This window comes from Phocoena phocoena, chromosome 6 (genome assembly GCF_963924675.1).
Source record: "Phocoena phocoena chromosome 6, mPhoPho1.1, whole genome shotgun sequence".
In the NCBI taxonomy this organism is placed as follows: Eukaryota; Metazoa; Chordata; class Mammalia; order Artiodactyla; family Phocoenidae; genus Phocoena; species Phocoena phocoena.
This window is the reverse complement of record NC_089224.1, coordinates 78457585-78471915: the sequence shown is the minus strand read 5'-3', so window position 1 is coordinate 78471915 and position 14331 is coordinate 78457585. Positions and strand designations below refer to the sequence as shown.

The 14331-nt window shown below is 46.1% G+C and overlaps 1 protein-coding gene across 1 annotated transcript in view; it reads right to left on the bottom strand.

The window, feature by feature from the left end:
- LOC136124255 (protein unc-13 homolog B-like) overlaps nt 1–14331 on the bottom strand; it is a 52898-nt gene that overhangs the window by 22621 nt on the left and 15946 nt on the right. The window contains exons 3-11 of the mRNA XM_065878801.1: nt 13625–13671; nt 11175–11253; nt 8909–8983; nt 8196–8415; nt 5500–5727; nt 4714–4855; nt 2578–2747; nt 2010–2125; nt 1500–1663 (exon numbers count right to left, since the gene is read on the bottom strand). Coding sequence (XP_065734873.1) covers nt 1500–1663; nt 2010–2125; nt 2578–2747; nt 4714–4855; nt 5500–5727; nt 8196–8415; nt 8909–8983; nt 11175–11253; nt 13625–13671 — 1241 coding nt within the window. The remainder of the gene's footprint in view (nt 1–1499; nt 1664–2009; nt 2126–2577; nt 2748–4713; nt 4856–5499; nt 5728–8195; nt 8416–8908; nt 8984–11174; nt 11254–13624; nt 13672–14331) is intronic.

Below are 14331 nucleotides of genomic sequence, written 5' to 3'. Positions count from 1 at the left end.
AATGGTGGTAGTATGAAAGAAATGTTTAGGCTGACTCCTAAATTTCTGTTTGGATAACTGTGTAATAAATTGTTCCATTTACTAAAATAGGGAATATACGAAGAACAGATTTGGTGGAGATAATGTTGATTTGGATTTTGGTCATGTTGAGTTTGCAGTGCCTATGAGAATAGCCAGGAAGCAAATGAAAATGGATCTGAAACTCAGGAAAAGTTCTGGTCTGGAGAAAGAGATCTGGGAGTCCTAAACTCAGAAGTAGTGACTAGGTCATAGGCTTGAATGAGCTCATCCAGGGAGAGTGAACAGAGTAAGAATGGCAGAGGGCCCATTCTCCAACCTCAATCCTCGACATGTTTCTTCCATCTAAACTAAACTTCTTGTAATTCTTTGAATAGTCTATGCTCTGTTGCATCTTAGCATCCCTGCACATGCCCTACCAGAAATACCCTTCCTCCTTTTCTGTATTTCAAGTGTCAACTCTTCAACAGCTTTCTTCAAAGCCCTCCCCTAATATTTAGATGCTCTCATAATACACTGTGATTACTTCTACTATAGCACTTATTATATTATATTGTAATTGTTTGTTTACTGGTCTGTCTCTTCTGCTAGACTGAGTTCCCCAAGCACAGAGACCCCATCTTATTCATCTTTGTGTTCTCAGCATGTGGCACAACGTATGACACACAGAAGGAACTAAGTAGAAGTTTGTAGAATAAATGAAGCACAGCCAGGGCACTAGCTACCCTCTGCTTACCTAGTGCTGCTTCCTGTGCAGCTTCCTAGTGCTGCTTCTAATGGCAGCCTTTCCAATACACAGACTACACCTCTTCTCATAGTAGGTGGGAATTTCTTTTATAGGAGTCTTGGTCAACTGCAGACACAGCTGCTTTCCCTACAGTTCAGTGCTTTTTCCGACTCCCAGGCCAGTTTATGAAAGCTTGTCTGTCACACACATATACCTGAGCACATATACCCTGTCTGCTCAGGCCTGTGATGTTTGGGCAAGTCTGTCCTTGTATACCCTCCCATGCCCTTTTCTCTTCCTACCTGTGAACTCCAGGGTAGACAGACTAATACCTTCCCCCTGAGTTACTGAAAAACACACTCCTTTTTTTTTTTTTTTTTTGCGGTAAGTGGGCCTCTCACTGCTGTGGCCTCTCCCGTTGTGGAGCACAGGCTCCAGACACGCAGGCTCAGTGGCCATGGCTCACGGGCCCAGCCACTCCGTGGCATGTGGGATCTTCCCGGACCGGGGCACGAACCCGCGTCCCCTGCATCGGCAGGTGGACTCTCAACCACTGTGCCACCAGGGAAACGCAACACACTCCTTTTATACATATACTCTCTTTGCACAGATCCACCCTACCCAGCTCAGAGAGGAAAGCAATGAATCACTGCATACTACCCCACTGAAGACCTATCCACTCTGTCAGTGTACCTCCATTGTTAGCTACTCCAAAGGTTAGCAGCCATTTCCTAGAGCCCCAGGGGAGCCTTACGTCATAGCCTGATATATGGACTCGATTCCATAGCGCATGGCAAATTCATCCACAATTTCTTGGGCAGTCTCATCAAAGTACACCTTCCATGCATCGTCTCCTCGAGCCTCAGGGATGTGGACTCCTCCACTGCCCTGAATGTCTGTGAGGTAATGGAAGAGGTTCTGTAGAAGACAGAGTAAAATATATATTGATATTAAAGAGTTAAATATATGTTGGAGAAAAAAAATACCTGCTGGTAAAGACCAGGGGAATGTGAATAGGATTCTATAGAAATTCTGTCCTTCAAGTCATTGCTCAGTAACTCCTGTGGCCCCAGTAGGCTGTTCTCACATTAGTGAAAGAGAACTGAGGCTGGGACTGTTATATGGGCTGTCCAGGGTAGCACAGTGAGCCAAGAACAAAATAAAAATAGGTTCCAGATCTTCAACCATCTAGCAATCCTACTTATTGTCAAAGGCCCCTCCCAGCACTGCTTTCTGGCATCCCATCTACCAAGAGCTGGCTCACCTCATGGAGACACGTATACTGCACATGATACGGGGCTACCTTCTCCTCCCCCTTGATCTCCACATTGATTTGTAGTCGGATAGCCCCTGAGACGGCTGATTTGTCTGTCCTCTTCTCTAGGAAGGAAGGAAGACTGGAGATTGACACCAATGCAACTGCAGACAGCATAGACAGCCCCCAACCTGGCTTAACCCAAGGAAAAGGAGGCACTGACCCAAGTGTTCACCTAATAGGTGAATTAATTTCAGTGACCATATAGTCCACAAATACCCCAGAACTGGCTGGGTGGGAGAAAAGAAGTGCCCAAGGGACTAAAGGCATTAGGGCTGAGTATGAAGATAAAAAGACCTTCTGAAATCTGGAAACTGTCCAGCCAGAGTGAGTTCCAGACACCCCCACTCCTCTGTCCCCCATCTCTATGCACGGTCGGTTCTCTGCAGGGAAGGCAAGGCTCTGTATAGAGGTGTGCTTTGGGGACTGAGTGGTGGTTTTGGTAGATAGGAGTTTCCCCAGGTTCCCCATTCATGCTCTCCCTTCCCAGAAACTTTCTCTGGTCCTGCTTCCTCACCCAAGTTGTACCAGACGTCCATCTCGCCACTCAGTGTTCGAACCTCAATGATGGTTTGGCCAAGGAAATCATCAGACTCTCGCTTTAGCCGCTGCTTTACTCTTGACTTGATGTCATCATCCTCATCCCACACACGTACCTTAATGCGGTCAGAAGAGTTGTGGCACTCACTGTGAAAGAATTAGGAAGGCTCTGTTACGAAGAGACCCAGGAGCCCCTACTCTTATTACTTCCAATTCCCTCCCAAAGCTCTATCAGCTGCACTTGAGGCCCTGCAGAGGAAGAGAAGGAGTCAAAGAACAGTGGTACTCAAGTCCCAAGTGAGTCAGGCTATCCCAGCAAATGGCTCTTCATTCCTTAGCTTGGGTAGCTTTCTACATACCATTATCCAGTCCTTATTGCCCTGGGACAAAAGCGAGGAGGGGAGGAGTAATTAGGGACAATTCTGATTTCCTATCAGCTAGCTGTACCAACAAAACCAACAGAAAACAGCCAGACAGATGCCGCAGAGCCCTAGGAAGCAGCTGCTAGTTGCCTCCCCAGAATCCTATATGAAGTCCATAAAGGTGTTAAATGTTCATGGTAAGTCCATCTGGTCATATATGCTTTAGCTTTCTACCTAACACCCCCATCTATCTAAGAATGTGCTTGGTGAATTTCTATCATTCTTTAATATCCACTTGAATTATCGTTTCCTCCATGGTGTTTGCTTTGGAGGAGGTAGTTTGCCCAGGTTCCTCCCTCACTCTCTTCTTCCCCAGCAGTTGCTTTCTGGATCCCTGTTGCCTTATCCAAAAGTTGTACTTGGCAGAATCTGCTGCTCCTTACCCTATGTTCTCATAATATCTTTGCACATTCCATTAAAATATTATAGTATAGCTACTGGTCTTCTGAAAAATAATAGACAAATCATCAATCAGCCTCTTGAAGCCAGGGATGTCTTATACATTTTTCGATACACAACATCATGTATAGTGTCTTATACAGAATACAAATTGCTTGCTAAATGATAAAAGTGGGCAAAATTGACTATAGAGCCAATTCATTTAGAATTAATCATAGGTAATATTCAAGCAGGAACCATTCAGCTTCTTGAAAAACAAGTGCTCCCCCCAGTAACTATTGTCTCTGGATTAGAGACTGATTTTATAGGCCCCAATCCCTTTCCCCAATCCCCTTCCAAGGAGCCAACAGAAAAAGGTCTCTACATAAGCTGCCTGCTTGGCTGATTCAAACTCCTGGCCCTGGGCTTCCCTGGTGGCGCAGTGGTTGAGAGTCCGCCTGCCGATGCAGGGGACACGGGTTCGTGCCCCGGTCTGGGAAGATCCCACATGCCGCTGAGCGCCTAGGCCAGTGAGCCATGGCCGCTAAGCCTGCGCGTCCGGAGCCTGTGCTCCGCAACGGGAGAGGCCACAACAGTGAGAGGCCCGTGTACTGCAAAAAAAAAAAACAAAAAACCCCACAAAGTCCTGGTCCTAGGCATTAGGGGGTGTGACAAAGCATCTGGATTCACCAGACATTAGTCCAAGTCCTCGGCTAGAGCTTGCCATTTTTCAACAACCAGCCCTCATTGTCATACGAAATAGTCTATAAAAAAGTGAGATAATGAATAAAGTAGCAGGGAGTGGAAGCTGAGGCAGAACGAAAAGCAGGGCCCTTAAGGAAAATGGAAAATTCTCCAAATCCCAGGTTTCCATCTTTAAGCCAGAATTATCCAGTTGTAGGACAAAGATGTTCCCTCCCCACTCCCTAGAAGAGCCTAACCCTTCCTAGGCAGGATGGCAGGGCTGGAAGATACACGGTTGGGTGGGCAGTCCCTGGTTCTGTCACACAGCAGTAGTACAATAAAATCTTTCTAGCACTAGAAAAAGCAGCATGTGACGCCCAAAGCCCCCTTTAAGAGCCCTAGTTAAGACAGGGCTTGGGTACAGTAACCCTGACACAATAGTCTATGAGAAGAAACCCAGAGAAAGAATAGCTGCTACCCAATTGAAGCATGTGAGAAATGGGTTTTCTCCACTGCCTCTGACCCATCTCTCTTAGAGCCCAAGCCCAGAACAATGAGATTTAATGCTGCTCCCAAAACATACACATTTAATGCTGCTCCCAGGTAAGACAAAGCCCACTATGACTTACAAATGGAACTTCTCCTCCCAGACAGGATTCAGGTTCCCAAAAATGGTCTTGGTACGCTTCTTGGTTTTGCCCACTTGCACAGTCACATAAGGGTCACTGGATCCTGTCTTGTCCTTGGCTTGTAGGCCCTGGGCACACACCACTGCAACCCAAATGCACATAGAAGGAGACTTCAGAGTACACTCCAGAAGTCATAAGCCCTCCAAAGTACGACTCATATTTCCCATCTTAGAGCAGCCTCTATCTGCTCCTTGCACAGGAGCAGATTTTCTCACTCCTCCACATCTATCCTTAGCCCTAAGCCACGAGCCTTTCCTTCAAAGCCTAGCCCAAGAATCCTACCTCCCCACTGGAGCCCTAACTGACCACTTACCCCTACACTTACCCCAACAGGTCCTTATCTGTTCTGATACATGCTTGCTTCAGCCATATCCACCCAGTTAGTAAATCACTGGTTAACTATTCACTAATCTCCTGCCTGTCCCCTTACCCCCACCCTCCCCGCTCTTATAATATCAAACTGTTAACCAAGTCTGTAACATCAGACTGTTACCAAATCCTGGTATTATCATTCGTATTGCTTGCAGGTACCAGTCTTGCCTCTCCCAGCACCCCCTGGCATCAGAGTCTAGGAGAGGAGCAGTGATGAATAATGAGGCCCTCCCTCTTCCTTCATTCTGTGCTCCTTCTCCCCAGCCCCTACTCCCTCACACTCAGGATGCTTCTTCCCCAGGCTCCTCCCCATAGCCAAGGCCCTCCTGTCCTCTCAAACTCTGGCCTGCTCACCAGTTATGGTAATCTTGGCCGACCATTTGGAGGTGCCATCCAGCACACTCTGCTTCACTGTTTTCATCTGCTGCGCATGGGCAACTTTGCTCACATTGAAGACATCCCGGATAACTTCAAAGATCTCCGGCTTATTCCGCTCTCGGATCTTCATGCGGTCCTTCATGGCCATGATAATGTTCTGTGTCCGGTCCTCCGCTCCATGTTTAGAGCTCTTTTCTGCAGCCCCTGAAGAATGGCCAGAGACAGAAAGTAGGGTAACCAACAGGCCACCTACCAGACCAAGGATCAGGCTGAAGAATGGGGCCTGGGAGAGGTCACTGAGCCGTGGGTAAAGCTTAGGAAGACACTGGTATGTCTCTGGGAAAAGTTGATCTCTGTGGGGCCTGCTAGAGTTTAATGCCTAGCTAGTGGAGTTTAAAATGCAACTCAAAGAGTAGCAAAAAGTTGATCATCGTTATGGGGGTGTATTATTCTATTCTCTCTATTTAGATATATGTTGAGTTTTTCATCAAAAAAGAAAAAAATATATGTAGCTCAGTCTGCACTTGGCTTTGTCTTTCTTCCATCTGCATGCTTGTTGAGAGATACCCTCCAAGTCTAAGGCCAAAATATCAAAATGGGTATCCCAGTTATCAAGGAGGGGTTGTGGATTGGCACAACAACTCCACCAATCTCATCCGAATGCCAAGCCACGATACAGATCTCAGAATTCGTCACAGCACATAGCTGGGTTCTGCCCCATAGCTCCAGTGTCTTTAATCTCAGAAAATAGTGTGGTATGGTGAGAAAAGTATGGCCTTTGGTATCAGACAGACTTGAGTTCAAATCCTGACTCCACTACTCCCTGCTGGGTAAGTAGGCTTCTTCTAAGAGAAGAAAGTGTCACTTATCTCTCAGGATTTGTAATAAGCATTATATTAGATAGCATATATAAAGCATCTAGCCCAGTGCCTGCCATCTAGCACTGGGCTAGATGCTTTATTTATTGAGTAATAAACAGTCCCTATTATTGTTACCATCATTATTATCCTGGCAAGGCCAAGGGTCTTTTTCACCAGCCATGACCCCAGCCAGCTCATCTCAAAGGTCAGTAAGCTTCCTCTGCTGTCCTAAGGATTATGGCAGAACAAAGACTCCTCCAGTGTATTTCACCAACCAGGCTTCTCAGGGCAGAGGACCCATCCTTCCTTTATTGACCCTGCAGACTGGCTCTTAACCTCTCTCCAGTCTCCAAAGTCTTAGGCCTTAACTACAAAACTTGGAGCAAAGGACAAAGGTCAACATCTGCATCTTAACCCCGGGAGAATGGAAAGCAGGTTTTCTGTCCAGTGAAGCCTACAGAAGGGCATTTAATTCCACTCTGTGCTTCACAGAAGCCTTAGTCAGAAGATATTTTCTGATAAATGAAAAATGACCTGGGCTGCATCCTACTCTTGCCATTTAGCATATCCCATGCAATGCTATTTACCTGGACCGGGACCTCTGAAAGGCTCTTAAAGGGAAAATGGACACCCTGGCTACAGAGCACCATTTCAGAGGCTTCCAGCAAACAGCCTATGCAGCCAGTTGCTAGTTCTTGCAATTAAAGCAGGCGTCTGCTGGCACCTGTGCTTGTCACCCCTCATGATGGATTTGGGCAAAGTCATCACCAGCACCCAACTTCTGCTATGTTCTGCCTGTCTCTTCATGTCTACTATAGCCATGCCACTGGCACCAATCTAGCGTTCTTCAAAGAAAGACATTTTAAGTCAACAATTCCTTGAGGCTTCTTCCTGGGCCCCTTTTATGTCACATATCTTTCCTTGGGACAATGAACTGCTTGTGAGTCTAAACACAACCTTCCTTTCTCCTACCACAATCCTTGAAGTTTTCATTGCTATGGCTTGGCTCTGAGTAACACCTGAAGACCTGGAGGGGCAAGAAAATACACTTCCACATCCCACATCCCCTACCCCTGCTCTTCCTGGGGTCTAGCTATAGCAGTGCAAGCCCAGCAGGAGTGGAGCAAGGAGATAAGAACTTAGAGTGCTACCACCTCCTGTGACAGAGACTTGTTGCTTTTCCTGCTCCTGTTTTCCCCATTCTATGATGGCAGCACAAGTCACATATTTAGCAAGGGCCATGGGAGTCTGGCACATTCTCCATCTGGATCTCTGCCTAATCCATTTGAAACTTCTGTTCTTGGCACTGTTGTCTAAATGCTCCAACTATAATCAAGGAATAAATTTCAGCTTCCCTGAGTCCTAGGGTCTAGACCTCAGGAGGTTCCTCTATGAGGCCTAGAACCTCACAGAACTCTCTCTTCTCATTAGTTTTAAACATGCTCTAGTCACTTGGGCTGATTAAACATGCTCTAGTCATTTGGGCAATATGGCCACCATAGTGTGTACAATACTCAAGCATAGCCTCTGGGATCATGTGAATCCTAGAAGGGATTTTTATCTCCATCAGAGGACCACAGAAAGCTCAACGGATTTTTCCTAAAGGTGCTTAAGAGAGTGCTACAAGACCTGTTATTTGGAATGGCAATGTCTCTTGACTTAGGACCCTACTTTCTCTAAAAAGGAAAGAACTTCAGAATCAGGTAGAATAGAGGGATGATGTCCCAGCCACCCTAGCTCTTTGTTGCCAGACTATTTTGGAGAGGCCCTGCTGCCCATGTTTCCCACCCATCACCCCACAGGGAGACTCACGCTGCAGGCAGTCGGCATTGAGCAGGTCCTGGCACTTCTCGTGACACTTGACTCCACACTCGCTGCAGCGCATGCCCTGCCGGGCAATGCCCCAGAGCAGGCCTTCACACTCATAGCAGTAGGTTGGGGTAGTGGCCGTCCAGACCTCAAAGTTGTGGGGTGTGGTGCACGAGATGGGATAGATTAAGGCCTGCAGGGTTTTCTTATACACATGGGATTTCTGAAAGACATATATCCCATCACCCACCAGCAACTTCAGTTCTCTGCTGGGAGATACCAGAACTAAGACCCTTGCAGGGCTCTCAAGACCCCGGTTTCTCCTCCAGCAATTGAGGAGATGCTTTAGCTTGGCCCAGCCCACAGCCCAGCCTGGCAGAAAGAAGCCCTCCACATCATGTGCTCCTGGTCATCCAAGATAGGTCTGACCTGAATGCTGGGCCTGAGCCTTGTCCCAGTATTCAGGCTTTTTTAGAGAAACAAAGGGAACTAGGCTTACCATAAAACCCTGACATTGGTGGTCACATACTCCAACGTGAGATTAAGGTTTACTCCTGGTCTGGACCCTTGCCTCGGGGAGCAGTGTAGAAAACTTGATGCTATCTGTTTCATTAACAGAGTGTGCCCAACACTTTTGAATTCCCGGTAAGTTTGGCTACAGAGATGTTCACTGGACCATAGGCCAGTGGACTCTTGAAAGCCCATGGGTCACTTACCAGCTCTTCATCCTTGAGAGAGGTGCGTGTAGCCATTGCAGAAGTAATTCCCGCCTTCCGGGACTGGACCAATGACTGTGAGAGAAGACTTGCTGTCAGCCCTGGCTACTACCAAGGGCTAGGCAAAGTCCTGGGGAGGGAGTTTCAGTGACCAAAGCTATTTGATGATAACTCACTATGTTCTCTCTATTTTTACTGTCATTCACAGGGGATTGCCATGGATAAGAGGTAATAAGAACCTGAGGTTAATATCCAAATCCAAGGCCCTAAGGGACTGTTCTAACAATGACAGAACAGCACTTCTCTCAGGGTACCTATCATCCAAAGAGTTTTTTGGTATCTGACCCCACAGAAACTCCTTGTTTAAAGGAAGGCAAAGGAAAATGAAAAGATTAGAATTACAGTCCAAAACAGGTCATGAAGAATAGGATAGACACACAACTCTGACAGAGTCACAGTCAAGAACCATCACTGGGAACTATGATTCTGTACTATATCCTCTATTCTCTGGTACCACCCCCTGCTCACACAACCCCAGGAAGCTGTGGAGGCCAAAAGCCCAAAAGAGCAGGGCACTTGAGAGGGAAAGGGGCAATGTAGCCTCACTGAAATCAAGCAGGGTAGGGGGTTAAATGTGACAGCTATGATGTCCTGCTAGCCAGGCTCTTATATAGAGAGGCCCACGAATCTGCCAAGCCCAAGCTTCAGGGACAGCCCCTGGAGAGGCACATAGTTTCCCTAAAGCAGGGGACACTAGGCAGACAGAAGTCACTGTATCAGCCTAAGCGGGCAGAACAGTTAGGATGTGCCCAGGTGCTTGGGATATGGACTCTTATAAAGCACAGAAAGGGGCTCTGGAGACACTTACCATAGCCTGTGCAGAGGAGAGCAGAGAAAGGAACAACATGATGTTAAAGCCCCACAAGGGCATGAAAGCTTTCAGAGACAACTGAGAGGTTTCTTCCCTATAGTCCAAAGTAGGAAACATGTCCCAACCCCCTCTGCCTCTATCCACTAAAAACTGTCTTCAACCCAGACAGCTGACCAGGGCCCAAGGCCTAGAAGGCGAGTTATGCCATAATGCAAAATATGGGCAAGGTTAAAAGACAGAGGAGGGGAAACAAGAAGTGAATGAGATACTGCTATCCAATCAGTTAAACAAAAAACAGCTGGTGAGCAAGGAGGGAGAAGACGAGAAAAAGTAGGAAGAATAGAAAGGAAGAAGAGAAAAAAGAGGAGATGAAAGACAATGAAAAATAAAGAAGAGATGACATCCGAATTTATCTTCATCCAACCACCTTGATGAAGAGTTGGTGGGAAAAGAGGTGCATTAGAAAGAAGGAAAAAGGGAAAGATATACAAAATAGCAGGGGGAAGAAGAAGGAAAGAAAGAAATGATGAAGAGAAAATGGCAGAGGATACTTCTACTCAGTCAATTAATTAGGGAGAAACTGGTGGAGAAAAAAGAGCACAGTATGGAGGAAAAATCAAAACAGGAGTGGATAGAAAAAACAAAATAGACTGAATAGGGAGAAAAAAAGAAGAAAATAGGAGTAGAAAATGGTAATAAGAAAAAGGGTTCAAGTCTTACTGAACATCTGGCTCTGGGACTCTGAGATGACCTGGGTACCACTCTACCCTCCACTACTCACTAAACTACAGAAAATTCCTTGAGCTGATTCTGCCTTAGGAGGTATGAGCCCACATAGGAGCTTCTGGTCATGCTGGAGGTCTGAGATCAGCTTTAATTCCTAAGCCTGTTTCAATTCAACTCCACAAATTGTTATCACTACCTCCCAATGCTAGACACAAGGGTACAGAGATAGTCTAGAAAACCTATGCCTTGGGAGACTTCACTTGACCTCCAAGAAGGAGTCACATTTGTCATGCCCATCACACACGAATTTCAATTATCTAGGTCAGGACCAGAGGAAGTTTCCATTACAGGTCATCAGAGAAGGCCATAGAGATACCTAGAGGAGATGGATAACTAGAAGATGACCCTGGAGCCCACCTTTGAGGGTCCAAGCTATAAATGTTCTAGTAGGAGCTTCAGCTAATGAAGAACCTGGGGCTCTGACAAGGGAGTGAGGTAATGTAAGGTCCTACTGAAGCCATCACTAAGTCTCAGTAAAGCTTTAAATGATTGATCATCAGACTAATACTTGTCACTAAAGGCCCCACTTCCAGTCCTGAAAGCTTGCCAAGTCCCAATGGGGGATATCCCAAGGCTACAGCCTAAGCCTTCACAAGAGTCCTTACTCACCAGATCGCTGACAAGCGGCAATGGCTTCTTTCTGCGTAGATCTGGCATGCTGTCAATGCCATAGAGCCCTCCAGCTGGCCTGAGGAGAGAAGAAAATATATCAGTACCTTTAGTCTCACCTTGAGTTACTGGCAGGTTCAATGTTCCATCCTCCTTGCTCATCTTCTCCTCAGAGGAATATGAACTGACCTCTACCGTGTGCCTTTAAGACGGGTAAGGAGGACAGAAAGTGAGTGAAATAAAGCCATGGGATGACAAACAATGGAATCTGCTCTCAGTGTCTCCTTCTGAGGTTTTAGCCAAGGACTGAGAGCTCTTTTATCCCACTGTGCCAGTCCAAGGCTCCTTTGTTTATTTGAAGGCCCTTGTGCTCCATAAAGCAAGGTGGGAATTGGTGGTTAAGATAGCTCCTCCTTACACTCAGGCCAGACTAAAGATAAGTCTTTCCTGATCTGCGCTAGAACAGCCCACAGGAATAGCTCTACAGAAGAGCTGCTGCCTAGGTGAGCAAGACTGACAAACAATAACATGTAGAAGGAGACCTTCTCCAACCTGAGTAAAAGAGTCACCAGTTCTGTCTATCCAAACCTCCTGAAGAAAAAGGGTCTCCACGGAAAGAGGAGCCTGCATAATCAAATGGAGGCAGGGGAAGTGGATGAGAGACTTCCAAAAGATCATTTGGGGGAAAAAAGACCATTTAAGAAGGAAACAGCAAAGTGACTCAGAGTCTGGCCTAGCCCTATGGTCACATCAACAGGGACCAGGAAAAAATTACAGCTGGAGAAACTTGAGATTTCTAAAACTTTTATACCTTTTCTATACTTACTAATTTTGTTATTGTTTGTCTGTTCCTCCATAACAATATGCAATAAAAATACAGAGAATTTCCCCAAAAGAACACCCTTCTCACCTTGAGATAACCTGGATTTCATCCCCAACTCTTCTACTAGTTCACTACATGTCCTCTGCCAAACTTCCTTCCTCTCTTTGGGTCCTGGTGTCATTTCCATAAAATGAGGGGGATGAACTATAAAACCTCTCTGACCTTTTGGAAGCTATTCTGAGCTTCAATTAAAATAACTCATGTACTTGGTTTTAATGAAAGCAACGAGGTGGGGAAAGCAGGGTGGCTGGGTTGTACACCACAGCTGGTCTGAAAAGAGAAATGTCACAGAAGAGTAAGTGTGTACTGCCAGCTATATAGGCCAAAAATGGAGCCACAAATTGGGTCAAGGCCAGGAATTGGAACAGGCAACCTGATATGCTGATTTCTAATAATCTAGCTTCCTGAATACAGGCAGTGAACTTTGTTCTCAATGAGACTACCACACCAACGGTAGATCGAAAGTTGTGGCAACTTCCAAGGACTAAGCTGAAGGAAGGGAAAGAAGACAACAGGGAGGCATTTAGAAAATCACTGCATGGCTCCATTTAAAAATAGCCTGGATACGTTCCACTGGCATGTATGGATTTTAAAATTATTTGAAGAAAAAAGCTAAAGCCCTGAAGAAGGGCTGTTGAAGAAGCAACGGGCGCCACAAGTTTTTGGCTAATTCTGAAAACTATAAAATGCACTCCTTAAGCAGAGAAGTTTTTTTTTGCAGCACAAGTGAGCTTTTGACAAAAGACGGGTGGTTCTTTCACATGTTTAGCTCTTGCTATAAAAAAAACAAATCACAAGGAAAAGGAGCATTTAAAAATACAGTAGACAACTTTATGATCTAATCTTTTCTCTTCCCTGGTGACGAGGAAGAGGAGGCAGCCACTGAGCATTTCTATGTCCGAAGGCCTTTGTGGGACAAGGAGGGAAGGAAGGTTCTCACGCTCCTGAGGAGTGTATGTGGGGGTGTGGGTGGCGCAGGTGCTTAACCGCTCTTCTCTCTCAAGCACAGTCAGTGAGTTATAGGCAGCAGTTGAGCAGTTTGAAATGCCTCTCTGGTGCAATCACATGGGTCTGAAACTCCCAGACAGACAGAACACACAGAGCTCCTACGGGACGCTACTTACGTCTTCACTACAGTGGAATGGAATAAGTAGATGACTCACAACAGCTGAAGATGGATGGAGCCCAGGGAGTAATCTAATCAGCAACACTATCAACAGTGGAATAGAAGGAAACTGTCTCTAAACGCAGATGTGTTTCTAGTTTCCTCATTCCCATACATAAAGGGTATATCACCACTATGATGCAATATATCAGAAATTCCAGAGGTGAGGATAGGGGAGCCCCAAAGTTCCCTCCCCTGCAAAGCTCTCTCTTCTGTCTCTGAGGAATCAGTCTGCAGACTTCTGTCTTCTGCCCCAGAGAACCAAGCAGTCTCTACAGTGGAATCTCTTCCTTCCCCAGAATCCAGCTGATGAAGCTGTTTCTCCTGCTTCCCAGGGGAAAAACTAGAAGCAGCATAACAGACTGCATAAGATCCACAGAAACCTTGTGGTACAACACTTACCCTTCTGGGAGCCACTGGGGCAAAGAGGTATCACCATCATCTGCAATCTTTAAAGAGAGAGAGAGGAAAAAAAGTTAGATCCTGGGAGAGATGGGAGATCGCCATATTTCTTTGGTCAAGCAGTGAGCAATAAAGTAGGAAGCTCAGAGCAGTGTAGGTCACATACACCACGTGGTGACATAACCAGCCTGATGTGTAAGCCAATTCCATGATCAGCCAGGGCAACAAGCGGGCTGCTGAAATGAGTGGTGCTTCACCTCCCTTCTCCTCAGTGAATAGGGAGGATATAAGGCCAAGCTCACAGAGATCCCAGGACTAAGGTCCACTAGGAATGTGAGAGCTGCCAGAACTTACAGCCCCTCACACAACCCACTGGTATATATAATAGTAAGCCAAAGCCAGGAGAAGGGTCCATGCAGGCTTCCACGCCTCACTAAAGCAAAAGGACAATTTCACATGGAGGCCAGTCTTCTTCCAGCTATATTCCTAAGTTCTGTTGGCTGCCCCAGCGTCAGACCTGGTCTTTCTGGATTCCTATCTCATCTTGTGATTTGACTTGGCCTAGGTTCCTTGAAGCTCTAACTCACTGACACTGAGTACAGTCTACATTTGATAAGCTCTATTTAACAAGAGAACCCAGGATTAGATATTTGGATTATCACTCTGGTGAATTTTATGAGCTCTACAATAAGAAGTTGAAAATTGAG